This window comes from Annulohypoxylon maeteangense, assembly GCF_022496945.1.
Source record: "Annulohypoxylon maeteangense strain CBS 123835 unplaced genomic scaffold GGS22scaffold_2, whole genome shotgun sequence".
Classification (NCBI taxonomy): Eukaryota; Fungi; Ascomycota; class Sordariomycetes; order Xylariales; family Hypoxylaceae; genus Annulohypoxylon; species Annulohypoxylon maeteangense.
The window spans coordinates 1,333,090-1,359,868 of record NW_025953249.1 but is presented as its reverse complement, the minus strand read 5'-3'; the positions used below and the strand labels follow the sequence as shown (position 1 = coordinate 1,359,868).

General features: G+C 46.6%; 8 protein-coding genes across 8 annotated transcripts; 3 read left to right on the top strand and 5 right to left on the bottom strand.

Annotated features, from left to right (window-relative positions):
- Positions 1 to 151: 151 nt before the first annotated feature.
- Positions 152 to 2,820, bottom strand: GGS22DRAFT_65291 (Nonaspanin). The gene is made up of 3 exons (XM_047967681.1): positions 2,534 to 2,820; positions 409 to 2,452; positions 152 to 347 (listed from the first exon to the last, which is right to left on the bottom strand). The coding sequence occupies exons 1-3, from the start codon at positions 2,613 to 2,615 to the stop codon at positions 329 to 331; spliced, it is 2,145 nt and encodes a 714-aa protein (XP_047822783.1). The 5' UTR covers positions 2,616 to 2,820; the 3' UTR covers positions 152 to 328.
- A 1,101-nt stretch (positions 2,821 to 3,921) lies between these two features.
- GGS22DRAFT_152777 (DUF221-domain-containing protein) lies at positions 3,922 to 8,282 on the bottom strand. Its single transcript, XM_047959735.1, has 3 exons — positions 8,138 to 8,282; positions 7,938 to 8,070; positions 3,922 to 7,873 (listed from the first exon to the last, which is right to left on the bottom strand). Exons 1-3 carry the CDS (start codon positions 8,142 to 8,144, stop codon positions 4,258 to 4,260), a joined length of 3,756 nt encoding a protein of 1,251 aa, XP_047822782.1. The 5' UTR covers positions 8,145 to 8,282; the 3' UTR covers positions 3,922 to 4,257.
- Positions 8,283 to 9,313: 1,031 nt separating this feature from the next.
- GGS22DRAFT_65279 (MT-A70-domain-containing protein) lies at positions 9,314 to 10,928 on the top strand. Its single transcript, XM_047967680.1, has 2 exons — positions 9,314 to 9,522; positions 9,650 to 10,928. The coding sequence occupies exon 2, from the start codon at positions 9,679 to 9,681 to the stop codon at positions 10,747 to 10,749; it is 1,071 nt and encodes a 356-aa protein (XP_047822781.1). The 5' UTR covers positions 9,314 to 9,522; positions 9,650 to 9,678; the 3' UTR covers positions 10,750 to 10,928.
- Positions 10,831 to 11,606, bottom strand: GGS22DRAFT_65272 (uncharacterized protein). Its single transcript, XM_047967679.1, has 2 exons — positions 11,490 to 11,606; positions 10,831 to 11,425 (listed from the first exon to the last, which is right to left on the bottom strand). The coding sequence occupies exons 1-2, from the start codon at positions 11,537 to 11,539 to the stop codon at positions 10,912 to 10,914; spliced, it is 564 nt and encodes a 187-aa protein (XP_047822780.1). The 5' UTR covers positions 11,540 to 11,606; the 3' UTR covers positions 10,831 to 10,911.
- Positions 11,607 to 11,873: 267 nt separating this feature from the next.
- GGS22DRAFT_152774 (class I glutamine amidotransferase-like protein) lies at positions 11,874 to 13,572 on the bottom strand. Its single transcript, XM_047959734.1, has 3 exons — positions 12,925 to 13,572; positions 12,335 to 12,836; positions 11,874 to 12,275 (listed from the first exon to the last, which is right to left on the bottom strand). Exons 1-3 carry the CDS (start codon positions 13,058 to 13,060, stop codon positions 12,041 to 12,043), a joined length of 873 nt encoding a protein of 290 aa, XP_047822779.1. The 5' UTR covers positions 13,061 to 13,572; the 3' UTR covers positions 11,874 to 12,040.
- Positions 13,573 to 13,995: 423 nt separating this feature from the next.
- On the top strand, positions 13,996 to 17,676 carry GGS22DRAFT_65255 (Hamartin protein-domain-containing protein). Its single transcript, XM_047967678.1, has 4 exons — positions 13,996 to 14,260; positions 14,375 to 14,912; positions 14,995 to 17,326; positions 17,383 to 17,676. Exons 1-4 carry the CDS (start codon positions 14,247 to 14,249, stop codon positions 17,478 to 17,480), a joined length of 2,982 nt encoding a protein of 993 aa, XP_047822778.1. The 5' UTR covers positions 13,996 to 14,246; the 3' UTR covers positions 17,481 to 17,676.
- A 2,457-nt stretch (positions 17,677 to 20,133) lies between these two features.
- Positions 20,134 to 21,856, top strand: GGS22DRAFT_65241 (glycoside hydrolase family 17 protein). The gene is made up of 2 exons (XM_047967677.1): positions 20,134 to 20,520; positions 20,590 to 21,856. Exons 1-2 carry the CDS (start codon positions 20,335 to 20,337, stop codon positions 21,733 to 21,735), a joined length of 1,332 nt encoding a protein of 443 aa, XP_047822777.1. The 5' UTR covers positions 20,134 to 20,334; the 3' UTR covers positions 21,736 to 21,856.
- Positions 21,857 to 22,847: 991 nt separating this feature from the next.
- Positions 22,848 to 25,446, bottom strand: GGS22DRAFT_152767 (MFS general substrate transporter). The gene is made up of 3 exons (XM_047959733.1): positions 24,855 to 25,446; positions 24,475 to 24,721; positions 22,848 to 24,417 (listed from the first exon to the last, which is right to left on the bottom strand). Exons 1-3 carry the CDS (start codon positions 25,041 to 25,043, stop codon positions 23,234 to 23,236), a joined length of 1,620 nt encoding a protein of 539 aa, XP_047822776.1. The 5' UTR covers positions 25,044 to 25,446; the 3' UTR covers positions 22,848 to 23,233.
- Between the last annotated feature and the right edge of the window lie 1,333 nt (positions 25,447 to 26,779).

The window sequence follows — 26,779 nt, the reverse complement described above, 5'->3', positions numbered from 1 at the left end:
CATAGTTATTTATAATATAAATGCCCTTACAAATTGATACAACACCACGTAGCCGCTAATTAGGACGGTTAGCAACACCGCCCCAATAATTATAAAACAGTGCAGCGACACGTGTGTAGGGCCGATATAACCAACGAGCGGTAAGTTTTGAGTCAGCCGGAAGCCCCCTTTCAAGAGAACGCCTATTCCAACCTCGTCTCTTCCTAGCGCCAAAATTACGGGCTTCGAATTATTCGTATTGACCGCGAACGCCAAAAGAAAATATATGGTTTACTAGATCCTACTCATTATTACGTTATCGCGTTCGTTCATTGATTAATATGATTATTTAGTCCGCCTTAATAGCACTGTCATAACTCATGTTAGTGATATCTGTAAAAGAACTGGGAAAAATCGGGCAGGGCTTACCCATATATCCTCCTGACAAAAGCATAAGCCGTCAGGAATCCCACAGTACCGGTAAGGAGCCCGTACACGCAACAAGCCATGAAGCTATAGACGAAGAATAGCAAGGAGCTTACAAAGCCCGATATATGTAAGTTGGCAAAGTAGTACCAAACGCAGTATAGGAACACCCATATAGCGCTTCCACCACCCACGAAGAAAGACTGCCACCACCAGTGATAATTCTCGGAGCATAACTGCACGTAGATTGTGACGACCGTAACTTCGGCAATGGTGAGAATTAGGATCACAGATACCACCGCCAGGAAGCCGAAGACATAGTAGTAGCCGCTCTTATCCTGCCATAACGATTGGAAGACGAAGAGAAGCTCGATGAAGATAACAGCGAATGGAACCAAACCAGCAAGGAATATAGACTGCAAATTCTTCGCATACCATGCTTGATTTGGAACCTGCCGAGGCACACTGGCTGTCTTTGTAGGGTGTTCCCATGAGCCCGTACGGACAAACCCGTACCAGGAACCAAGATAGACCAACGGAACCTGAATGCACAGCCAGAGAAGAACAATTGCGATCAAAGTTCCAAACGGTATGGCAGTGCTGGAAGCTTGAGCCCAGACAAAGAGGTTCAAAATGAAGACCAATCCAAAGAGAAGACCGGGAAAGAGACACGCAGTAACCAACGCATTCTTGACAAAATTCTTCCCATCGAAGGTCTTATACACTCTGGCGGAGAAATAACCGGAGAAGACACCCGCGAAGACGAATAGACCGATAGCGGCACTGATGAAGCCTCCTCGGAAGCTAGGATTCAAGATACCAATAGCACTTAGCAGAACCAAGCCGACGGCCATAAATAGAAGTTGCATGCCGGATCCAACAAGAGGGGCGAGTAGATATCCGTACTCAGGTTTCCTGAAAACATCCCCATGAAGCAGCTTCCATCCCGTCACATCTTCTAGAGCCTCATCTTCAGATGAAATGTCAATTTCCTTATCGGCTTCTCCTTCCTTCTCAAGGAGGCCGAACCCGGCCTTCTCGGACTTAGGAGTACGGCTCCCCTTGCGCTTAATTCGAAGTTTACCATCCTCAACAGAGCCTTCCTTATACCCTTTGATGTCGGATCTAATTGTCTTGGCCAAGATCATAAGGACAATACCGGTAAGAAGGCCACAGATGATCAAGGAGTTGACAATGGCAAGCCAGTGGATTCTAGAGCCCTCCTCTGAGTTAACAAAGTATAGGTCCCAACGGCGACTCCACTCGATTGACTCATCTTCACGGAAATACACCGAGTAGGAGTATGGAATAGTGATAGTGTCATCGTCATCACCCTCCTCGATAGCCTCCGGGTGGTAGGACGAGTACGCGTATTGTGATTGGAATTCGGTGGTCTTGTTTGGAGCCATGTAGAGCTCGAAGTGGTCTTCGACATCGTGAAGGTCTGTAGGACACCCATTCTCTCGCTTGACATTTGCACCGACGCTCTTGGTATAGACCTCAAAGCCAACTACTACTTTACCGCCTTTCTCACCCGCTCGACCCGGTGCTCTCCTGTATCGGATAACGATAGTGTGGTGATTGTTCAAAAAGTACCGAGGCTTGCCCGTGCTCGATGAATAGTCCGTGAAACCAAGTTTAAAGCCCGCTGCGTAATATTTGCGCGACTTGTCGACTGTGACAAAGCTTGTGGCTCCCGGAAGGTTATCTACGATCCACTCCACAACGTAACCCTCTTTAACTAACTCCTTGGCTCTTCTTAGATCCCGTCTTGTAATTTCTTGATTGCAGAGAAAGCTACATTCCTTATCTTGGCCCATGGTAAGATCGATATCCGAAGTCATGATCCTGTCGCCACGAAGAACTTCTCCGAGGTTGAGAGAGATGCTCTGGCCGCTCAACAAACCCGGACCATGGCTTTTACCAGTAGGTGGGCATACGAATGGAAGGTCGTAGTAGGCATATTGGAGCTGTGTATTATCCGAATACACTTTATTGACAAGTAAGGGGATATGCTCGTTTTCTTTATAGCTCTTTACCGACCAGCCTGTATTGGTATAAACGTATTAGACGCCATGTACTTCAGATGAATGGGCCGATGTCAATCAGACGCTTGAGCTGATCTTACCAGGAATGTAAAAAGCCTGAACCCGAGAGACTACTAGAGACGAGAGTAGCCATTTTAGACTATTCCTTAGCATCTTTCCCATTTTTGCGTATATTCCTCCTATTATGTATTATTGCGTCTCACGATACATTAACTCGGTCGAATTTAATTAGAATATCGAAATGTCTAGTTGTCGCTTATTTTACTTTTTCGCGGAAGCCAGAGGAATATCCCCCGGATAGGTCTTCGCCTTATAGGATTTGTGGGGTTGGCAAGCCGAGTGTCTATTTGCGGCGCAACGAGGTTATCGTAAATCCTATGACTACTGCGGTTTCGTGGGTTTCGTGGCTGTAAGAGAAACGCCACGGAGGAGGAAGATCGGAGGATCAGACCGAGCGGTTGGTAAAAAAGCGTGATTAAACGAATGTAATTGGTACCTAGTACCCGGTGGACGGAAGGCTACCCAGACTACCTAGGTAAAGTGCAAAGTAGGATGTATTGAGCTGAATATTGATGCTGACGCTGATCTTGGTGCTGCTGATCTTACAGTACGTGTACAATTGTTCTGACACGCGTGTATCTGCCAGTGGTGTTGTTTTTAAGTTCCGGGTTGTTGGAAGAGGAGAGGCGGGAGAGGCGGGAGAAGCGGGAGAAGTGAAAGAAAAGGAAGTTATCGCTTAAGATACCTAGTAGGAAAGGAGACAAGTGGTAGAATGGAAGAGGCACGGACAGCTGACAGATATACCCCCTGGTTGTTATGCTACCTTTGCTACAGCATGTAATGATTTTACGAGGTTTAGAGACGTTCTAGTCCGCCCGATCGCGCTATAATTCGTTCTTGGCAGATTCCTCATCCCTGTCACGTCTTTTAAAGTTGACTTCTCCGCTTCTCGACACGCAGGTAAAGAACTACCAGGGCAAGTTGTTTATGGCCGGTCACGGGAAAGGTCGCAAGGATGTCTTATCTATGCGTACAGCATATAAGGCATATAAAAGTATATAAACACCCGAGATAAAACCTACGTTGCAGTAGTTAGGTACGCACACGTACTACCTACCTCGGTATATCAATTGATCTTTACAAGGTACATATGTAGGTAAGTTTAAGAGCTGGCCTATAAAACATCTAAATATAGGCGCATGTCCGATTGCCTAGTGACTAATGCCGAAACTGTGAACTGTACGCGTAGTATTAAGGTTACGAGGTGATCTGTCTGCAAGGAATATCATGCGTATTTACCTAGTACTTACCTACCTCCTACCTATGTCGGTATACATCCACATCTACGTACGTACTATGTCTCGGACTTCAAATCGCTTTACTTATCATATGACTCTCGTGTTTCAATGCACCCGGACACGCACCTTACGGCATGATTTCTAAATGCTGAAAATACCTGAAGCGCCGCTTGAGTCTTACAAAATAATTACAATTACATATGTCTATATACCTAACCCAACTTCTCACCCACCCAACCAATTTTCGAGACCTCACCCCCCTCAACGCCCTTAAGGAATGTTTATTCAGTCACGTTCACGTTGACTCTTTAGCACAAGCTTAGGCAAAATCCAAAATCCAGAATCCAATGCCTCTTTGATCCGGGGTCTATTTGCAAATAATAATAATGCTAATGCAACATTGGGGTATAGTTCTCCGCATGCTATGCAACAATCCCAGACTGGTCATTCCATCGTATGTTTCTATATACAATCCAGTTCACCTCTGTTCATCTGTCTCCTCCTCTTCAGAGACTGATAATATCTAATTCTGAGAAGTCTGGGGGCGCCCGCCCGTAGACAACCCGTACTTTGCTGTCGAGCGCGGTACCTTCGTTGGAGATCCATATGTGCTCGCTGAACTCTTTCGTTCTTCTTATTTCATCGTCGCTGACTCCGATATCATCGCGGGGAATCCAGACCGTCGGTCGTCTTGCACGGAGCGCCGAGTGCATGAATGCGCGTCTCACAAGCACGTCTCGTTCTTCGGGAGTGAGATCCTCTATTTCATCGTGGAAATCACCGTATAGAGCGTCACCGATGGCTCTCTGCGCTTCTAGATCCCTCTTTCGACGTTCCTCTCGGTACTTGTTGATAGTATTGTTGACATTCATGAGTCCTCTTCCTGCCTTGCCGAGAGTGCGGTCATAAGTGGTCTTCCCGCCACGGGTAGCCCACGTACCAGCACGGACAATGCCTTTAACAGGTTTGAAATTAGTAAACTTGTTACCTCGCCCGGTCTTGTCGTCGGCGCCGTCCATAGAAGTGATGTGACTTCCGTCTTCGTGATGTCGCGGTGCCTCCTCTTTCCCATCATCGTCGTCATCTCCGACAAGGCCGAAACGGCGATCCTGTGCACGCTGGAATGCTTCATCACGCAGTACAGCTTCGTCCTCGAATGTAATAGGTAGGTATCGGAATAATGGTCCAAAAGACCTATTCAGAAGAAACTGGTATATGAGGGTGAGGAAGATTGAGATAATCATGATGATCGCTTGCGGGACACATGCGACTTCGCCGTTTTGGTCTCGGACAAGGAAAAACAAGCCGACAAGGCATAATTCCATCACATAGAGCCCCGTAAACGTCTGGTTGATGGCCTGGGGATAAAGCACGCCGCCAGTGTCGATGGTGAATCGGTTCACGTAAATCATGGCGTATCTGTTCGCCATCCAGAGCAGGCTGAAGGTGATGATAGCGAAAATAGAAATAATCGGGGCGACGACGGAATAGATCAATGCGATACAGGCGAAGTTCGTATATACAGGGAAGTACGTTCCCCAGTTAACCTCGGGAAGCTTGGTATTGGTAGACCACTTATTTCGAGCAGTCTTGTTCATCATTCTCGCGATTACATACCAATTGAGGAGGGCGCCGATTTGTAACAATGTACCTGAGCTCACACTGAGAGCTTGTAGAATCATGTAAGAGAAGAAGTAATTAGCAGCTTTCGGCAAATTCTCCGCTAAAAGATCCGGTATCATCGTTGGGTGGTTCGCAAGATCCTCTAGTGTCTGGAGTACACCGGTAGCAAGGGAAACGACCAGAAACACTTGAACGAATAGGAACGAGAAATAGAACTTTTGGACAGTCTCTGATCTCTGGGCCCCTGTCTTAGCTCCTTTAAAGCCAGCAAGGAAGCCCATTAGAATGGGCACCAACCAGAGAAGGAGGGCGAGGATAATGGCGGGCAGAACACCGGCAACACCTGAAACGATATTCTGAATCGTCTTGTTATCGTCGATAAAACTTAACCACGGGAATTCGTCTGTCAACGTGCTGACTTGCGAAATCGAAGACGTGAAGGCGACCGGGAAAGCCCATAGTATGATCATACCGACCACGACGGCCACGGAAACAGCAGTTCGGAGCCACTCTGACCACCAGCTAATAGCCATATTTTCCCACAGCACATCGTCGGGAGAGATTTCAACGGTACGAGGGGCCATGTGTCTCGGGACGTGATGGATGACGCTCTGGCAGGCCATGTGAGCGGCGACTTGGTGGTTGAATTGGATAAATGCCGATTTCATGAGCGGGTAACGTTCTGGATTTTTCTGGTCGATTTCGATCTCTAGGTTGAGCCGCGCCAATTCTTTCCTGCACCAATAAATAGTATCAACCTTTTTGTTGAGAAGGGGAAGTCCAGGAAGCCAAGTGGGCGTCCATTCAAAGATAGCAAGACGATGGGTCGGTCGTTTGGACTTCTTAACCCACTTCTCCCATTCTGCTCCAGCGTCTTGCTCCTCTTTCCATTCTCCATTGTAGGCTTCAGGGTATTCCACTGGCTCGAGCTCCTCGCCGCCCATGAATGGAATGCATGACTTAACCTTCTCCCAACCCGTTTTCTCCTTCTTCTTAGACGGAAAATCGTCGCCCTGGTATCCCTGGGGGACAGGGGACGCGTATCCACCCTCCGGAGGTTTCCAGAACTGATACCATTGTTTAGGTTCGTTGTCTTGCATGTCTTCAAGGTTGGTAAGCTTGCGGGTAGTGTTTCCTAAGTGTCGCAGTTCAACGCTGTCCTTCTTGATCATGGAATCCTGAGATATGCTGGAGCCGGCATGCGAATGTCCCTGTGCTGTTTGTGCTCCCATGACACGATCCTCAGATCTCATACCTTGGGGATGATTTGAGCTCTGAAATGATGGTCTCGGTAGATCTTTCTCATCCGGCAGTTGTACATGGCGGCGGTCTGATTCACGACTAGGGGGGGCAGACGAGGAGCCCTGCGGCGGTCCTATCGCCACAAAGCCGCTCGTCGTTTCGATTTGATTGTCGAGACCGCGCGTGATCCTTTTAGCACCTCCAAAAACCTCGTGGCCCACAGCACCGACTCCCTTGCCAATCCCTCCGGTTACTTTCGTCACTTTTGAAAACCCGGTTGTCATACTGTGCCCAGTAGATGGTCTAACACCGTGGTTAATTTCGGCTTCGGCTTCGGCCTCGGCCTCCTCTAAATCATGCGGCACCTCGTGTCGATCACCACTACTTATTCCATGGCCACCTTCAGCTTGTCTTTTCGCTGCGTCATCCTCTCTCTTTTGGCGCTCAAGTTTCTCTCCCTTGGTGGGACGGTGAGACTTGGACGCTCTGCGTGCCTGTTTCTCATCTTGCTCCCTCTTCTTAAGCTGTGCTCTCTTGGCCATTATGATAAGATCAGTTAGGGCATCTTCTAATTGCTGATGAATGAGGTCTCGTTTGGCGATCTTGTCCAAAAGGTGTGTTAGATCTCGTGTAAGATATACGTTTCGAAGTCCTCCTGGAAATACATCGAAGAGACCTCTAAGGGCATCTTCAGTCAGCCATTTGTCGGGAATACCGCTCACCAGAACAGTAGTGGCGGAAGCTCGTAGACGGTGCTCTGCTGTTGTTAACCAATCCTGGCGAATCTTGATATAAACTCTTAGCTCGGTAAAGAAGACACCGCAAACCCATATGATGACTAATACTGCGAGGACGAGGTGTGCCCAGTATCTGTTAGTCTGATCCTTCTTCACATTTCCCCAAGCTAAAGTATCTAATCCAGTGATATTGGATCTTGGCTCACTAGGGTCGCTATAATCGACACCTTGGGGATCGGTAGAGTTGACATTGTCATCTTCGGTGCTATTTGATGAAAAGTTGCGACTAATTCCGCCAACGTAATTGACCGGTACTAAGATCGGAATGATGACTAAGGCCATGGGTATAAATATAACGAGTAGGGTCTGAAGGTATCGGAGGAAAAAGTAGGCGTCGAGGCCGCATTTTTTAATGATTTCACGATCTCGGAACCGGAGTAGAGTACTAACTAAACCCCACGGACTACTAGGCGGAGGTTCTGTTCGTTCGCGTTCGGGTACGAGATATGTTTTGGGCTTGCTGCGATATCGAGAAGGTTAGAATGAAGTTTAACACATATATCGTAAATTGAAGGGTTTCATACAATATTCTAGAGATCTTATTTCTCAATAATAGGAAAAGTCCCGTTTGGACACCGAAGACCACCAACGAGACATTGAGGGCAGTAACGAAGGCGATCAGGGTGATGCCCTGGGTTTTCTGAGCGCTGCCGCTGTCTATACCAAGCTTGTTAGCACCATGCGCAAGAATAAAATCATTCCTTACAATGATATCGCAACTTACCACTCATCTTTTCACTGTGGTCGACGCTCGACCCAGGATCCCAGCTCGAAAATTCAACGTTATAACACCAACCTCATAAGTAGGTTCAAGGAGCGAATAGTTGAGATATGATAGGAAAGGTCGAGTGACTGTCGGAGTGATGAATAATTGGGATGGCTATTGTATTCGACGATGACGATTGTATTTTGTTGTATAGGTAATAAGTTATGTATTTGCGTACTATGCGTACTATGCGTAGATGGCAATTACTGCGAAAGGGTTTCATATAAATCCAGGGGATAAATAGATATCCACAGGCGAAAACAAACGTGTAGGAGAAGATGATTCAATGAAAGAAAAATGAGGCATGGTCGAATTCGGGGTCATTCGTCCCAAATACCAAATACCTGGAGTAACAGGCAAAGAGGAGAATGGGCGGCTAGATTGTAATTTTTAGAGAGAAGCTATATCGAATTGGTGGGAGGTCTTGGCTGAATAATTGATGTGCACGATGCCTGGGTGCGTCACGTCCAGCCATACCAGGAAGTTGCAATCCAAAACTACATATCCTGGACAGGCGAACAACAAAGTACACAATTATACCCTGGATACATCCTGGATCTATCCATGGGTGCATAATGAAGGTGCGAACAGGTCGATAAGAGGTACCATCCAAAATAGGTAGTACAAGATCTACAGCAAGATTCAAACTCCATGTCATCAACGACCTGCGACGGCCATTCACGTCGTTTAATTGACCCACTATAAATGCATGTCCGACGTCACAGACACCCGCTTTAACCCATCTTGTCAAATATAGCCCCTGATTGGATCCACTTGACTATCCCAATCAAGCTGCCGCAATGCCGACTTTTGCTTCATATCTTCACCAAGACAACGGAAAATCGGCTATGATTGGCCTACATTCACGCGCGGCTGTTCCATTTTCCTTCCTTGTCGAACATAACATTGGCGGTAATACCTCAATCTTTTTATGCTTACGATACGCCTTGCTTTAATCAGATGTTTTCAAAAAGGACATGAGAACCAATGATCTAGACTTTAGAATCTTCCTTGGTCGATGAAGTCGCTTAAGTAATCCAAAAGGACCACAAGACAACGATTTGGTCTTAAATTCTTGGTGGAGACTGGTTTTAGAGGCAACCTACAAGGTTTAGTGTGAGCTAGATCCATTCTCAATCCGAACTAAGAGGATCTTGGCTGACAAGAACCTGATGTAATTAGCCAATGTGCAAATACTATGTAAATCGAACAGCACATCATCGGCACAGTTTGGCTGTGGAAATTGTCAATTCGTCGCAAGATAGGGAGACCCATGTTATCGTCACTCCTTTTCTCACCAAATTCTACACACACGGATATACGGACGTATTGATTCAACATATGTATGTCATTGATGCCTACCTACTTGTTGTAGCCAGAAAATGTCGCACGTATTCGCAAAGATGTGTGCATCTTGGAAACGTGTGCGACTTCCAATTTGTGAAGGGCTTTCTCACATTCCATGAGTAGGTAGTAAACAAACATCATTTTGAAAAGCCATGTCTTCAGAGGCACACACGCAGCAACAAACCGCATCTTGCATACTTTTCGAGAACTCGGATAAATCAGTCGTTCTGATAGATATCCCTCGCTCTATCGAAGAAGCACAGCAATTACCGGGGGAAGTTATTAAGAGACATATCATTTCGTCTAATCCGATTGAGGCGCCATGGAATACCCCTGAGCCGAAGAAAGCTTTGCATCATTCGGCTTCGGCATCCGCGGCGATAGCTGAGTTGATGACTCTAGAAAGTGTTAAGGCCGCGCTGCAAGACATCAAACACTGTTACAAAGGGCCGTGGTGTCTGCCACGTGTGTTAAGACATGCAAACAATATCAACCATGACGGATTAAACTCTAACAAGTCACACAAAAGAAAGCAGGTTTGTGACAGTGAAGAAATTGACGTGATCCCGGAACCGCATATTCCAGATCAGTCAAAATATCTTCTCGGGAGTATAGAATCTCAAAGAGAAACATTCCTCGCAGATGCTCCCATGTTCGATCTTATAGTTCTCGACCCACCATGGCCTAGTCGGTCTGTGAAGCGAAAACAGAACAGCTACAAAATAGCAAATGATATGCGAGAAACCAAAAATCTCTTAACTAAGATACCAGTTGCATCACACCTAAAACCCGATGGTCTTGTGGCTATATGGGTTACTAATAAGACAGCAGTTTCCGACTTGTTACTATCACCCTCGGGAATATTCTCGGAATGGGGTATCGAATTTATCGGCGAATGGATCTGGGTGAAGATTACGAATTCTGGCGATCCCGTCGTTGATATAGAAGCGCAATGGAAAAAACCATGGGAACGCTTGCTACTCGGTAGAAAAAGAGGTAGCACACAGCAAGCGCCAATTTCGACAAAAGTTATCTTAGGAGTTCCAGATGTTCATTCCAGGAAGCCGAATTTAAAGCCTTTATTTCAGAGCATGATGCCAGAGAACTATAGTGGACTTGAAGTGTTCGCAAGGAATCTCACTGCGAATTGGTGGAGTTGGGGAGACGAGGTGCTTCATTTTCAACAAAGGCACCATTGGGTAGAGATGGTAGCCGATGAATAGCACTATAAATACACCCGAACCCTTACCTATTCGGCGTCTTCGCCATGCGCATATAATACACATCTTAGGTAGCCCATAATCATACAGCCATTATCCACGAGCCTCATAGATTCTAAACGGCGAACGAGTTCTTTTTTTTCTTTTATTTTCCGAGTAGCCATCCTAGCCATCCTTCTTCCCCACGTTAAATTTCGGGTCCGAGAATTTGGGATCCAATTTCTCCTCGTTGCTCCATGACCCGGCCTTCAATAGCTTTTCCGCGGCCTTTCTGAGCTCTATCTTGACCTTACTTGGCTTCCTCTCGTCTCTAAGCGAGAGCGTGCCCTTCTTCCTAAGCTCCTTCTGCGGATTAAACTTGTTATTCATCGCCTTCGTTCGATGTCGTTCTACGTCTGGATACCACGGGGTAGGGTCCGCGGGCCTCTCGGGCCACACGAACGGCTTTTCCATCTCTATCGTCATTATCTTCGCCGGTAAAGGCCTGACGACATGGCCGTTCCTCTTTTTCACGGCCTGCCTCGGCTTTAGATGTGATCGCACATTCAACGCAGCGACATTGTAGACATGTAATAAGTAGTCGCGCAGATCGAACTTGTTGAAGCGTAAGGGGACTTTGAAAGTAGCGAAATTTGGCCGTTGAGCACCTCTTCGTAATAAGGCGATAGAGAATTTCGGTCTACATTCGGGATTGAAGTTAGCGAGGAAGACAATTGACAATTAGATAAGTTGGTAATTCCTACAAGAAAACCTGTTTTTTCCCTATCGGGAATGTTCGTGCTGCTGGCGGCATCGTGTCTTGGTAGCCGTTCTTGTAGAGATGCTCTTTTGAGATCGTCCAACAAAATATTCTTCAAAATTCAGCAAATACGAAGTACAAAGCATCAGTTTGACCTTGCAGCACTGGTCCCCACTAGTCGGCGGTTGAAAATTCCGTTTCAGAGGCAGAGAGGGGTCCTATCCTGGCGGGACCCGCTACATACACCTTATATGATTGGTTGGAACCCATGTCTTGGCCACAACGGGTAGCTGCGTAAAATGTTTAGGTTTCGAGAGCACAGAATGCACATTTAGTTGAATTTGAGATATGAAAAGAAGCTTAGAACTTATTGGAGGCAAAAAACGAGTTCACTTTTAACTATTTATTCATTCGTAGCTAGGTTAGGTATTTAATCATCTAGGACTTTTTAATCCCTTTTTTGAAACTTGAATACATGAGCAAGATCCTGTCACATCCATACACTAATAAACCCTTTATGTAGTTCCCTTTCTAGCAAATCTAGATATGTAACTTCTAGACATCAAGACCATCGACAATAGTACCCTTAACCCATTCGTGCTGAACGAATCGGGCCACCTCGTTGGCGGTGTCCTCGTCGACGAGGATGCTGACCAGGTACAGGGCTGCATCCTGGCCAGCAGATATTCCCCCAGCCGTGATGACCCGAAGCCCGCCTAGACGCATCGCGGCGCGACGAGCCATGGACTCACGACGTCCGTTTGAGCCTTTAAACGAGATACTTCCCTTTCTAAATAGCTCTTATTAGTAACTCCAGGTGTGTAGACATCATTGAAGGGCTACACATACCGCGCCGCAGAGGGGCGTCTTCCAGCATCCGACTTGCGACGAATGTAGGGGTTCTCATCCTCGTCTCCGAGATCGAAACGAAGGTTGTTCACGATATATCGAGCATCTTCTACGACATCGGTTCTCTCTTGCAGATCACGTTGAGCTGCATTACTGCAGACAATCTCAAACTTGGTCATGTAGTCTGGGTGGGTTGTAGCGGACAAGCCTGCTAGGATACCCGCCTCGGCCAGCAAGATGGAACCGGTGCACACAGACATCAATGTGCGTTCTCGTGTGTAATCATTTCTCTGGAGTTCTGCGAAGGCTTCGATGATAGGGAGGGGTTCGGATTTCTCCTTCAGGATAGCATCATGGTTGCCACCTACGACGATGAGCACGTCAAAGTCATTGAGACGCTCGTGAGCTTCCTTGTATGTAATCTGGGCACCAATGACAACTCCCTGTTCAGAGAGTACCTTTGGTTCGGCTGCAGCAATCGTGCAATCGAAAGCTTTCGTGCCTACAAATGAGAGCCTCCTTTAGCATTCTGATAACGGGGACACAAAAAGAGGCAGTTTGTAGGCGGGGCATTCAGATAAATGACATACTTTCGTCGTTCTTGTCATGACGTGCCCAGTCGAGGATCTCGAGAGGTCCAGCGAAGTCCAACAAGTCAAATTTGGGATGAAGGGCGAAAAGTACCTCAATGGGCTCATCGGCCACTGCAGAAGTCTTGTGCGCCATGATTGAAGGTAATTGATTACGTGTTTAAAAAGAAATGATGATTACTGATGAATGTCTAGATGTCAAGATATTTAGAGGCTAATTGCTGAATAAAGAGAATTAGGTTTCTAGGGCTCGAGAAGCTTATATTGAAATGTCGAATATGGAAAAGAGATGGATTCAATCGCTTTGTGGTCGAGGTCAACTGACTTGTGAGTTGTGACTAAGTGGATGGTCTCTTTGAAAAACGAAAGAAGAGATTGGATTGGGAAATGGCCAGACAAAATCAAGCGAGGAATTTGAACCTATGGGCCGATGGAGGACTGATCGATGGAGTGATTGAGGGGCCTCAGTCTTCGATACCTGCCCACGCCGGAGAGTTACGTAGAAGGTATGCAGCTTGAGGAGGGGCAGGGTTAGGTTTGTAGGTACCGGGATGGTACTACCCCACAAGAGCATGTATATCATTCCCCTCCCCCAGATTTACAGGTCGTTAGCCTGTGGAGTCAAAAGGGATCGACCTTCTTTAGTGGATCTGATGGTCACGCTCTCACCGTAAGAAATACAGTATTTGGATTCTACGAGAGACTGTAGGTTGCGATCGACCTTCTTGCAAAACTGCCTGAAGTTTAAAGAAACTTAATGTTGACAAATTCATCAGATTGCAACTCAAAATAGGGCAGGTGGGTATTGAGCATAATACCTACTTGATAGCGAGGCGTAACTTCTAAAACATCTGACGCTTATCCTAATAAATCCTAGTCTCGATACTGAAGCAGGTGTCAATGGGCTGATATATGTACATTTAGCAGGATAATTCCTAGGTACATAGTATAAATACGATAGGGCTTGAGGAGAATACACTGTATGGCACGTTTAAAAGCGGGCTAACGAATGAGTCGGGATGAGACCAACTGACGACCCCACCACGGAACTTGCAAAGCTAAACAGCGACAGCTGGACAGCCTGACTGTACTCCCTAGCAGCCTAGCAGCCTAGGTACGAATGGAGCCAACCAGCTTTTACCTTTCAAACGTCATCAATCCTTGATTCAAAGCTCCTGTGGGACTACTGTACGATTGCATGTAGGCTTGCAGCTCTACTATGCGCATCCTCAATTTGGAAATCTATTTCGTGACGGCCTGTTCCCCCTTATCGAGCGACTGTTATTATCGTTGAGTTGCTCCATTTGGAGCTTCGGTCCGCAATGTCATCAGCGCCGTATGTTGATTCCGTCCTACTCAATCCTACCATCCCATTTTAAAGGAGATTAAAGTAGTTTCGTCGCTCTTTGGTTCTTTTATCCATATGCTAACTTGTTATCTACAACTGTAGGACTATCAAGGACCTTACGAAAGCCGTGAATAATTTTGTACCGATAGCGAAGTTTCCGTTGCCTGACGACCTTGTCGAGATCATCGACGCATATCTTTGCAAACATGAGAAGTTCGACGAGAGTGCTGCCGACAAATTAAACGACGAGTTACTTTCTTTATTTCATAAAGATGTATCCCATGTCCCGTCTCGCTATACGGCTTTCGTTGCGCTTCTTCGCCGTTTGCGCCCTATAGTTGGACAACCAGACAAGATATTCCAGTGGTTTGACTTGTTATTACTAGTACTCAACTACCTAAATCAGGAGAAAGATCTTGCTGCCGAGGTAGAAGGTACAATTCTGGATATTCTTACGGCGGACGATGGCCATGATTCCAGCTCCCCGACTGGAGGTGCAGCCCCTCAACTTGCAGAGCGCATCCTGCTGCTATGGCTCGATGAGTACGAGACTATAGGGAAAAGTCCCGATGCAATATCAGAATTTAAAGAGAAACAAATGCAAAGGACATTGTTACATTACGGGAAGAGACGTCCAAAAGTATGCTCCAAACCCTCTCTCTCTCCATCTCCATCTACATCAACATCTATACTTTGAATAGCATGCTAAGTATCTATCTTAGGATCTTTTGACTGTTCTCGACCAATATGTGGCCAAGAAAACATATCGTGCCCGTGCTTTATCATTCCTGGCCTTTTTCGTACAAAGTCAACCACCACATCTACATCTTATATTGCAGACACCATTGTTTAATAACTTAATCAACTGTCTCCAAATAGACACATCGACGACTATCGTGTCTCTCGCCTTGACCGCTCTGACAATGATTCTTCCGCATATGCCAAGCTCTCTCGTCCCTCACCTCCCCACGCTGTTTAACATATATGCGCGGCTTCTCTTCTGGGAGCGAGAGCTATCTTCTCAAGTGGCGACTGAGATAGATCAGGAGCGAAGGCTCTCTCCTAATACTCTAGCCTGGGAAAAACTCGCCTATTCTCCCGATTTTGATGACACGGCTATCCCGCAACTCCTTCACTATTTCACTATTCTGTATGGCCTGTATCCGATCAATTTCATGGACTACATTCGTAAGCCGCAAAGATATCTTCGGCACGCCGAGGTGCCCGATGCCGACGACATTGAAGTCCAGCCCACTGAAATCCGCGATGCATCGGAGCGTTTCCGGCAATGCCATCTCCTTCACGAGAATTTCTATACTCTTACTATCGATTCAGAGAAGGATAATTTCGGGAGATGGATCAAAAGTGAACCATCCGAAGTCGTAGCCGACTGCGTAGCTCTCTGTCAGGCCGGCGAGGCGTTGCCTAACCAGGGTATCGTAGACGCTATTAATATAGGGGCGTCCGAAAAGGATGAACCCGAAAAAGACGGCCACGATTCCGCGCTGCTCAGTGGTTCTTATCCGTTCGGCGTGTCTTTCAGTCCCTTCCCAGGGGACAACAGACGAAACACGGGATCGACGTTCGCTGAATCTATCACAAGTAGCCGAAAGCAGTCCGTCATAGTTCGTCAGTCATCCATAGGCAGTTATCACTCTAACCGGGACGTATCGAGTCCAAGGCCGTCTGGACTCGGTAACGAGAGCCCGACTCTTTCTCGTCAACTAGTTCAGTCTGGATCACAGACACAGCTTCAAGATTTGATTAACTCTAATAAGGTCATCAAATCAGGCTTGCATCAATCGATGGCGAATGACAGTGTGCCATCTCTTGCCTTAAGCCACCATGATTCCATCTCAGACCGCCAGGGATCGCAGCTTCAACCAAGTTCTCAATTAGGCAATACTTCATCCCCGACAGATAGTATTAGCGCTCAGATTGCCCACCTCCAGCGCCAAATCTTGCTTTTGTATAATGATCTCACGTTTGAACGATTCATGAAGCAGCAGCACCTTACTCATATGGGTGCGCTGCGAAGGCGACACGTGCGAGAGGCAGCAAGTGAGGCAGAAACCCAGAACTTGATTATACAGAATCGCCAGCTTAAGCAAAGGCTAAAAGATGCAAAAGATTCGGAAACCCAAGCTAAAAAGGAGTCTGAGAAGAGTCGTACATTATCGAAGAAGTGGGAGGCAGACCTAACAACTAAATTAAGGGGACTTCGCGAAGAACAAAAGAAATGGAATGCTGAAGGAGACACATTGCGAACTGAACTAGATGCAGCAAAGGGTGAATCGGAACGATTGCGGTTGTTGGTTTGCGAAGCCGAGGTTAGGGAACTGGATTTAAAGCAAAATATGCAGTCCGTCGAGATCAATGTTGGTGAGCTAGTAAGGCTAAGAGAAGAGGTTCAGCGACTAGCAGAATGCGAACGAAATTATCACGCCAAAGAGACGGAACGCCAAAACATGGCAACACATGCGGCGGAGGCGGAAGGTCGAGCTGAGATGCTAGAGATGAAGCTTAAAGCACACGACTCCGATATCCAGAAAACACATGAAATGTATAAATCACAGATCGCGGAACTGAATGCAAGGCTGCAAGGTGCGCTCAAAACTGGCACGGGGCACAGGTCTGAAGCTCTCAAGACACAGCTAGAGAATACCCTAGCAGCAAACCGAGAGCAGCAAACGGAACTGAAGAACCGCATCGCAGAAGTTACGAGGAAAAATTCGATATTGCAAGCTACCATACTGGAATTGCAATCTACAATATCCAGCCTATCGAAGCCAGATCCTCATCCGTCGGCAGATACCGAGGTCGACTTTTCGTCCGACTCAGGTAGCCCTTTGGGTTATCGCAACCGCCAGCATCGTGGGTTTTCCGAACCGGATATGTTTGAGGCGACATCGTACAACCCCACCCCGCCACTTGAGCCTTACAGCAGTGTTGGATCGGCAGGTAGCCAGGGACGACGGCCTTCTACGCCGTTGCAGAATGATCCGCTTTCCGCAGGCAAAGGCAGCCCGACGACAGAGCGATATTTCGGACGAGGTAGGTCTTGCTTGGTCGTGACATTCAAGGTTGCTTCTTATACTAATTTCTAATAGGTGGCGTACAAAACCTCCGCAAGGAAAAAGAAAAGAAGAAGGAAGAAAAGGAGAAAAAGAAATCAACTGGACTACGCGGTATTAGAGGTTTCGTCTAGCCCGGCGTCAATATTTCTGAGATGTCGTAATGAAGCAGTCCTGTCAAGTTTATGTTTACCAGAGGTCTAGGCAAAGAGCCTAGAGTGTCTACATCGACGAAGAAAGCATAGCTAATGGATATCCTGCGGCGTGAGCATTTCATAATTTGATACCCTAACACCCAGTAGCAAACATGAATCGCACGAAATGAACCAAGCTAGCTATACACTTGCGTTAATGTGCAATGACCCTGACCTTGGCTCTGATGAGCAACGTGATTCGTTCCCTACGGCTATCTTTCCCATAGAGATTTTGAAGGAGTTAAGAGAATTGTTCGTTATGATAGAGGTACCATTTTCCAATGTATTACATTCCCCAACCATTTATGAACTCTCTCTGTCGTGTTACTAAATAAACAAGATATAGAAGCTCCACTTCCCCTGGCCCTACCCCATAGTTCTCTGGGTAGTTCATCGGATGCCATGTTTTGTAACCTTGCAGCGAACCGGTTCGTATCCCCAAAGACCCTTCGGTATTGCAATTTTGCGTACCTCATATATTTACTACGGTTAGCGCCGTCCGAAAACACATGTTCAAGCCGTATTTCATGGTCGGCATAGTCTTGATTTTACTACACGCATGTTCCAAGGTCATGCTTAACTTTCACATAGGCTATTTAGGTACATCGTTGTGAATCGTGATAGAATGTTGAATATTTCGCTCTTGTCATCTAGTGCATTGCTAGCTCAACGGATGTGACCTCGAAGACCCGACATGATGGATCTGGGCTCTAGTTACGAGTCATACACACGCTGTAGGTACACCAACATACTGGCTAGACAGGCAGCTAGAAAATTACAAATGTCCTAAAATGCCCACGATTTCGTCAATGGGTTCAAAAATTTTACCGACATGGAAACCGCTCGAGCGATCAGAACTATACAGATTATTTGTTTTTGGTTAAAATTAGGTGTAAAGCCCAAGTGTAAGACAAAAATGAGCACATATTTACATCCGGATGACTCGGAAGTATCCGATAGTGCTTCGTGTTCCTCCAATGCTAGCCGCAGGTACACAGGTGCATGATGTTTTCGAAGACAGCAGCGACGGAATAGCCTACTACATAATATTTACCTAGAAGCCGCTCTCTTTCTGAAACTGCGCACAGAATAGATTCTGTGTTGATTATTTTTCTTGGGTGGTTTCCTTTATTCATTAGCGTTCTAAGATGCTCTTGTTTTGATCCCCTATTCGCTAGATACCTAAACCTGACTTCACGTGAATTTGCAAATTTGTTAATGGTGGCTGAGTGTACTAGCCAGTCATTAATCGAGCTCAATAAGCCGGCTTAATGCAGGAACAGAGTGCGGTCCCAATGCACGAGTAAGGGGTCCCGGCAATGACTGGCATCTCGCTGTAAAAGCTGGGTTTCACTTTGACCTGAGTGAAGGAATTGAAGAGGAATTCGTTCCCCTTAACCCCTGAGGCGTAATGAAGATTCCATTGGTAGTTCTACAACATCTAGATCAGTGTTTTCTTTCCAAGCGATAACAAGTCCTTGGAATGTTTGGATTGATCTGTCTAGGTTGATGTGCTCGAAGATCATGTAACATGAATATACAGTGGATATAATACTGTTCGGACTGTACTATCTCGTGAAGATCATAGGGTGCTAGAGATGTTTATGGGTCAAATACGAGATTTATGCACGTCATTGCCAAGTTATTGATTTTTTCTTTGACTGGATTTGACCCGTGTACGCTGTAGCCGAGTCGGGCAGCTGGACTTTCTGTTGGTACTCACAATAATAATGTATGAAACTGAGGATTCATCCAGATAAATAAACATCCTCAGACGTTTCACAACTGACAGCGAAAACCTTTTAACACCTAAAGTTGCACACGTGAAGCCGCAATAGAGTTGCTATTTCTTCGCATTCAATTGATCAAGGGAAGTCGTGGGCTGTGTTCCGCAAAGAAGGGGGACAACTGGGGCAAGTGGTCTCTTCGGAGCTTGTTTCCTGACTTGCGCAGGGGTAAATCGGGTAGCTACACCTGATTGGGTCGATCGGTGGCCACTCAGAGACTCCGCTGCGTCGGGACCAAGATGGGAAAGCAGGGCACGCAAGGATCCACCAAGGATAGTATTCTGGGACGGTGGGGCCGTGGCGGCTTAGGTCCACCTAGATCCACTTAAAGAGTCTTGACACTGTCTTCTTCGAGCGAATCAGAAGTTGGCAAGATGGAAACTGGCGCGTCTTCTTTGCTAGGAATATGCTTACCGGTATGTTTGTAGCACCACTGGGCTAGGAATGTAAGGAATAGAAGAAAGAAGTATTTTGTATTGTGCTATTTTTATTATTGTTGTGTGTGTTGGTACAAGTATCATGCCATCTGCTGTCATGTCACCACACAGCCTTCTAGTCTTTTCTTTCATCCCGTATTCTCATTTTCTAGTTGCTTGAGTCGTTAATCCTGAGTCTTGGGTTGTTACTGTATTTCTAGGGGATTGTCCAGCACCACGTGAATCACCTTCATTAACCCTAACTAACCCCTTCTTAAGTAGTCTCTCTTTTGGAATACATATTATCGATCTTTCTTCCTTCTTAATACAATCTAGACTACATACATTTACACTCGCTTTGGTTTACCTACTGTTTGAGGCCGACGTTCTTTCTTCTCAGCCTGAATCACTTGAAACCGACTTGGCTACACTGCGCCTACCTGACTCCGATCCTGACGATACGATCACTCCGAAGAACAGTTCAAGTCTAGAAAGCTTCACTGCTTTTCTACCTAAACCTGTTTCTGTAAAAACAATATCCCTATCAATATAATTTCCTAGGAGTATCCTAGAAACCTCACATTACTCAACATGCATTCTCTCACATCCCTCCTCGCCTTGGCCTCCACGGCCTCGGCCATCCAAGGTTTTAACTATGGTTCTACCTTCACCACAGGTGCTGCCAAGCAACAGTCCGACTTCGAGAATGAATTCACCACAGCACAGAACCTTGTGGGAACTTCCGGTTGGACCAGTGCTCGTCTCTACACCATGGTGGTAAGTTTAAATTGAGACCAATCTCATAAAAATAAAAAGTTCTCATCATTCTAACTCATACGCGTTTAGCAAGGAGGAACCGCCAGTGACCCTATCTCTGCCATCCCCGCCGCCATCAAGACGAAGACCACCCTTCTTCTCGGTCTCTGGGCCTCTGGAGGTGACACTTCTTTCTCCAACGAGATCCTTGCCTTGAAGGCCGCCATCAAGCAGTATGGAGATGATTTCGCCAAGCTAGTTGACGGTATCTCCGTTGGTAGCGAAGACTTGTACCGAAACTCGCCTCAGGGAATCGCGGCCGGCTCTAACGTCGGAGTTGGACCCGACGTCATCGCTCGTTATATTAAAGAGACCAAGGAGGCTATCGCAGGCACCGGTTTGGCCAAGGCTCCCATTGGTCACGTTGACACTTGGACCGCTTGGTACAACGGAACCAACCAGCCCGTCATTGACGCCTGCGATTGGATCGGCATGGACGCCTACCCTTACTTCCAGGACTCGATGCCCAACGACATCTCTCAGTCCAAGTCTCTCTTCCAGGACGCTCTTGGCAAGACTCAGCAAGCTGGCGGCGGAAAGCCTGTCTGGATTACCGAGACTGGCCAGCCCGTCAGTGGTAAGACTGTTGGACAGTCTATAGCATCCACTTCCAACGCCGAGACTTACTGGAAGGACGTCGTCTGCCCTCTGATCGACAGCAAGACCAACCTCTGGTACTACACCCTCCAGGACGCTGCTCCCGACACCCCGAGCCCCAGCTTCGGTATCGTCGGCAACAAGCTCCAGACCACGCCTCTCTTCGACCTAGGTTGTAACAACACCAAGTCCGAATCCTCCTCTTCTGCTAGCGCCTCCGCTTCTGCCACTGCGTCTGGTTCTTCTGGCTCTGGCTCCGGCTCCGGATCTAGCGCATCCGCTACCGCGTCTGGCAGCAGCTCCACTGCTATTTCCGGCGGAAGCCCCGGTGGTGTAGGCAGCGGTCAGATCTCCAGCCAGGGATCCGCCACCGTGACCCCTACCGCCCTTAGCCCCGGCGCGACTGGCACCGGTTCCGGCTCTGGCTCCTCTGGCTCTGGTTCTGGTTCTAACGGAACCTTTACCTCGCTACCGCCTTCCAGCAGCACGTCCGTCCCCGCTAGCAGCGGCACGGGCCTGCAGTCCGGTGCCTTCGCTGCCGCGTTCGCGGCCATCATGGGCGCTATCTACGCCTTGTAAACGGATCGTCTCAGTACATAAACCCACCAACATGTTTTTCTCTCTTTAAGGACAGGTTTTTATGATCGGCGTTACGAGGCGGCCGTACCGGGTCTCCATAGGTTCAATGCCGACGGCAAGGAAGCCGCGGCTGGGCTATAGGGGATACACGGATATAGACAAGGTCTTCTCTTTTTTATTTAATGAATAAACAAAAATCCCTCCGACGCGGAATGGAAAAGGAGCGGATGGATGGGTTGGGATGGACAAAGTGAAGTGTTGCCAGATTGAGGTTATGGTGCACATTAGATCTTGTAATGAATGCTCTCCACGTAAAAGCAGAGAAGGCTTGCCCACTGTTCAATTCATGAGATATATTTTCCACCCTAGGACTTGGAATTGTGATGAAATGAAATGAAAATGTCAACCTAATTACGAATGGTAGCTCATTAGGACTCCAGATTTATGACACCCACTGGATGCTTCACTACCAAAACCTTAAAGAGCAGGCTTATGTTCAAGCTTACATATTATCTTACTTCACATCACTCATTAAATTGCTAAGTGGACGAGGTTCAGACTCTATCTCATCAATGCTTATACTTATCAAGTGAAGTATCTCCTAAAAATATTAGGTAACACAACATCTAAAACGAAGATTTATTTAACGTTGGTTAACCTCAAATAAGGTTCACTAAAGCCAACGTTCGACTAATCAACTCCCAGCATCTCAACGACAAGTATCCCAAAGGGGAAGGAGGAAGGGTGGAGACTAGATACCCTAAGTAGGTTGAAAATGGGTCTCGTGAAGCACGTCAACTTACGTTCGTCTAACGACATTATTCTGAGAAGCCTGCCTCTCAAAGCTCCCGAGACATGGGTACCCAATCGGCTATTTTATGCAGTATATGTTCCTTATCCTTAGATCCATCGTGCACATGCATTTAGTTCTTAGAATAGAGTTACGGGTCCACACTTGAAAGTTGAGGCTCAACTGACGTGCCTCGAGACTACATGTATGACACTACACGAATGATTTGTGCATGTATGTACTACGCAGAACTTACTCTGACATACAGATAGCTGCTTAGGAATCAACAAGATATATTGCACAAACTAACGGATAGTTCAAGTATCTAAATTTGAATATATTATATTATTATCTACCTCGTAGTAGGTAGTTTAACGATTGTCGTGATATGCTAAGTAACTCAACTATGCAGACATGCTACCTCGCTGAAAACCTAACATGCAGCAAGGATATATAACGTAAACCATATTCTATCCATGGGCGCGTTGGAGGATATCGTTGCATAGGTACAAAACTCCAACCCGTTTTTTTCCAGACCTGCCCCTGAACGCCAAACAAATACACACATGTAACGCCAGAACCCGCAAAATTTGTTCCTGTAACCATCAACATCTACATAAATGGACCATGATTCATCAAAAGTTCATCCGGATAGTCGGCAAACGGCCATCCCATTGCTCATGACCGAGTATTTAGCAACGCCATCATTTATGGCTCTGCCAATTCGCCCTCTTGTTCATCGTTGTTCACCTCCATAACCGTCACCAAGCCACGATGTCCCTTAGGGCTCATTCCAGCCTCTTCGGTGGCGGTTTCATTTTGGGTTCGTTTGACCGAAAAGCACTGAAATGCGCCGATTATGGCAACAACAGCACTCCCGTACCAAGCAAGGCCAGTGCAGTCAATTTGTGACCCAATCGAATAGAGATATCCAGCAACGGGTGGAGCAATCATACGACAGGCAGCACCAGCGCTAGCTGCAAGTCCGTTCACCTTTCCGAGAATAGACGAGCTAGGAGTGGCCTCCTTAATAAGGATGAGGAGGAGAGGGTATATGATAATCGAGAATATGTTCCGAATAGTTAAGCAAAAGTAGATTCCGGGATATAGAAGAGACTCCGGTAGATGTACTAACGTTGGGACGATGACGTAGACAAGCGGGTGTAGGACAGCGACAAGGACGAAGAGCCTATAGATACCAATCTTCTCGGCTGCCAGAGGGAATACGACGACCTGGATAAATAGTGCAATAGCGCCGTTTATTGCCATCACGAACCCCACGGACTGCATCGAAAGGCCTAAGCCACCAGGCGAGTACAAAGGGTTAAACTTTGATAGGAAACTCTCATCCGGAATTTGGTCAATTGGAACTCTCTCATCTTCGAAGAAGATTGGCAAAAGATGGTCGTAAGTCATCGAATGATACGTAAAAATTGAGAGTGCGATGACCAGAGCCATGATACGCTTAGTAAAGATGTTGAAGTGCTCCTTCTTCTCTGGTTCTTTTACACAAACCGCATCACGGTTCAATTCGACACTACCCCGGAAAGTTCCGTAGGTTTCGGAGCGTAGATCGACAGCTGGCTGCTTGATGGCATCGGAGGTCTCCATAAGAGGTGTTTCGTCGGAAACATAAGTGTCATCGGGAAGCATAACTCGCGGTATCATATCAGGATGCGTCTCCTCGAGCAGGAAATATCCCAGGCAAATACTAATTAATAGAAGGGCAGCACAGCAAATATTGGGGAGGAGATAGGGGAAATCAGCAAATAGAGTGCCTGTTGGAAAGGTGCTTGGCCAAGTCTCGTGGGGATCTGCCAACATCCCACCAATTGCTGGGCCGATGATTGTTCCAATGGACCAAACGAACGGCATCACAGAATAGGCGCGGGCTGCGACATTAGCATTGTGCTATAAGTTCGTGGAGAATATGTGTGGCTTCAACTTACGCTCATGCTCGGGTTTGCTGACCAATTCTCCAACCATTGTTTGGATTACGCCGATATTTCCATTAAGAAGTCCGCCGAGTGCTCGACCGATCAAGGCAACCCAGATGTTAGTAGCAAAGCCAACCATGACCATGCTGAACATCGTGCCAAGACATCCTACTAGAAGGACAGGCTTTCGACCGACTCTGTCAGACAGGCCGCCCCAAAACATGCCCATCAAGGCCTCAGCGAGCGAGAAGGAGGAAATCTAGATGATTAAGCATTAATACTCATTGCTAATATTTTGGAAAATATTTTATGAAAACTAATATGCCTGCAGTGTGGGCGTGTTGTGTGGTTATAAGACTGTTAAAATAGTTAGAGAAGTTGAAAATACATACGAGGAGACCGGCGTAGAACGAGGCATCTTGCTCGTTGCCGATTTTGAATCGTTTAACAAGGGCCCAGGCATATGGGAAGATGGAGGTTAGAGCGATAGGCTCAGCTAGGCGAACGATAGCTAATAGAAAAAGCTGAACTGTCGGGAAGTCATCCGGGTTTCGGGGTGATCTCTGCTTTGTTAGGACCATTGCTTCACAACTTAGTATCGATCTTACGACTAGCTGACACAACACTTAGCGCTTGATCTTAAGCTAGCAAGATGCTGGAGCGAGAGAGCAAGCGTCAGGTGTTGTGGCGGCAGGCAGTGCCTTTCCTTTCCTCCAGTAATATTTTTTTTCTTCTCCCTCGAGAAGTTTGCTTCACAAATTCTTTCTTTTATCTACGCCACTAGACGTCAAGAAGACCGGTCAGAGGATGTAGGTAGGGTTGTAATGGCGTAAAAAACGTATGTCAAATCTCGAGTTCTCGTCTGGAGACTGGTTTAGATATAATGAACTGATGGGAGCAGAATATTATATGGAAGGAATCTGCATGTGCATCGACTGCATGAGAAGAAGTGGTAGGGTAGGGGTGGAAGAAGTTGAACAAGGAGGACCGCATCAGAGAATTATACCATGAATCGGAGGTGCTAGGAAAAAATGTGGGGATAAGCTAGTTTTGCTTTGGGATGTGGATCTAGGTAACCTTATTCAGTTACTAGAGTCGTTGGTCGTCCTTAACATATCGAATACCTACTATCAAGGGCAAGGGCAATGAGCTCCGAGCGCAAATCTGAACTTAGTCCTACCCATACTTCGCAGATATCTCCAAGGTCAGTTCCTATCTCGACTCCCATCATTTGCTAACTTTTGCGATCTCGATGTCTGTTGGAAGTCTCACAATGATTATTCATTGTCTATGCGTCTCTTCTCCTTTTTCACCTTCCACAATTTATCTCCACATATCCAGCAAATTTTGTTTGATGTCTTCCGTCTTCGCATGTGTCGGCAGGATGTCGATCTCACAGTCCAAGTATACAGTAAAATCCATGTGGTCCTTCCGAGTGACGGCCGAAGTGATAACCAGCCTGCCAGCAAGGAGGCTGCCGGGCTGTCGGGTAAATGATAGCAGAAGCGCACTTTGGCGGTCTGGAGGTGATAAGCTTTGCAGTGGGCTGAGTGGCTTTCTTGCACCCCCAGCTGCGCGCTACAGGTACCCAGCATACAAGATTCAATTATTTTTGGTTATCATTTTCATGGACCGTTACTCCAGCCGCCTAGGTATGCACGGCCATCACTTTTTGGTTCCCGCACCACACAGACACAAAATGGAACAGCATCTTGGTGCTACTACGTACCTGGGTAGTATCGTATAACATAGGTACCTATGTATAAAAAACCACCTAAGCAGCTAAGTTCTAGTGGATTCATTGGACGAGCCCAGAACCTTACGATCTACGGTCAACAAATGCGACCAATCATTTAATACGGATCTTGGACGACAATGTGGTATAATGTGGGGTTGGTCGCTGTGCTATGTCGTACTTGCGGCATCGCTTTGAATTATACTCACGTATAGAGCGTATCAACTTCCTCAAAATTTTCAGCCACTCCCTAATCGAGACATTGAATAGACGCTAACGGAGGGGCACGAACTAAATCTCCATTAGCCTACTAGTACACGTCTAGTAGCTGTGGATCATTTCACTTCTTCAGAACAATTTCTGCAGCTATTCTTCTAGATTCTTCTTGAAATCAATGCCCTACATAACTTTCCTAACCACTGACCCTCAATACCTGTTACATCAAAGATAACAGGAAGAAGCAATACTATCCAGACTGCCAGAGTCACAATTATTCTAACAGTATTACTTGGATAATGAGCTCATCGGTTTCAAATCAATATGACATTTGATAATTATAAGCTAACCAAGAACTAATACGAT

Coding starts and splice junctions, on each gene's coding strand:
- GGS22DRAFT_65291 (XM_047967681.1), bottom strand. CDS start 2,615: ATGGGAAAGATGCTAAGGAATAGTCTAAAATGGCTACTCTCGTCTCTA. Junction 2,453..2,533: donor TCAGGCTTTTTACATTCCTG/GTAAGATCAGCT, acceptor ATACCAATACAG/GCTGGTCGGTAAAGAGCTAT.
- GGS22DRAFT_152777 (XM_047959735.1), bottom strand. Junction 7,874..7,937: donor AATAAGATCTCTAGAATATT/GTATGAAACCCT, acceptor TCGATATCGCAG/CAAGCCCAAAACATATCTCG.
- GGS22DRAFT_65279 (XM_047967680.1), top strand. CDS start 9,679: ATGTCTTCAGAGGCACACACGCAGCAACAAACCGCATCTTGCATACTT.
- GGS22DRAFT_65272 (XM_047967679.1), bottom strand. CDS start 11,539: ATGCCGCCAGCAGCACGAACATTCCCGATAGGGAAAAAACAGGTTTTC. Junction 11,426..11,489: donor GGGAAAAAACAGGTTTTCTT/GTAGGAATTACC, acceptor TCCCGAATGTAG/ACCGAAATTCTCTATCGCCT.
- GGS22DRAFT_152774 (XM_047959734.1), bottom strand. CDS start 13,060: ATGGCGCACAAGACTTCTGCAGTGGCCGATGAGCCCATTGAGGTACTT. Junction 12,837..12,924: donor TCATGACAAGAACGACGAAA/GTATGTCATTTA, acceptor TCTCATTTGTAG/GCACGAAAGCTTTCGATTGC. Junction 12,276..12,334: donor AGACGCCCCTCTGCGGCGCG/GTATGTGTAGCC, acceptor AGAGCTATTTAG/AAAGGGAAGTATCTCGTTTA.
- GGS22DRAFT_65255 (XM_047967678.1), top strand. Junction 14,913..14,994: donor ACGGGAAGAGACGTCCAAAA/GTATGCTCCAAA, acceptor TATCTATCTTAG/GATCTTTTGACTGTTCTCGA. Junction 17,327..17,382: donor AGAGCGATATTTCGGACGAG/GTAGGTCTTGCT, acceptor AATTTCTAATAG/GTGGCGTACAAAACCTCCGC.
- GGS22DRAFT_65241 (XM_047967677.1), top strand. CDS start 20,335: ATGCATTCTCTCACATCCCTCCTCGCCTTGGCCTCCACGGCCTCGGCC. Junction 20,521..20,589: donor CTCGTCTCTACACCATGGTG/GTAAGTTTAAAT, acceptor ATACGCGTTTAG/CAAGGAGGAACCGCCAGTGA.
- GGS22DRAFT_152767 (XM_047959733.1), bottom strand. CDS start 25,043: ATGGTCCTAACAAAGCAGAGATCACCCCGAAACCCGGATGACTTCCCG. Junction 24,722..24,854: donor CGTTCTACGCCGGTCTCCTC/GTATGTATTTTC, acceptor TTAATCATCTAG/ATTTCCTCCTTCTCGCTCGC. Junction 24,418..24,474: donor CAGCAAACCCGAGCATGAGC/GTAAGTTGAAGC, acceptor CTAATGTCGCAG/CCCGCGCCTATTCTGTGATG.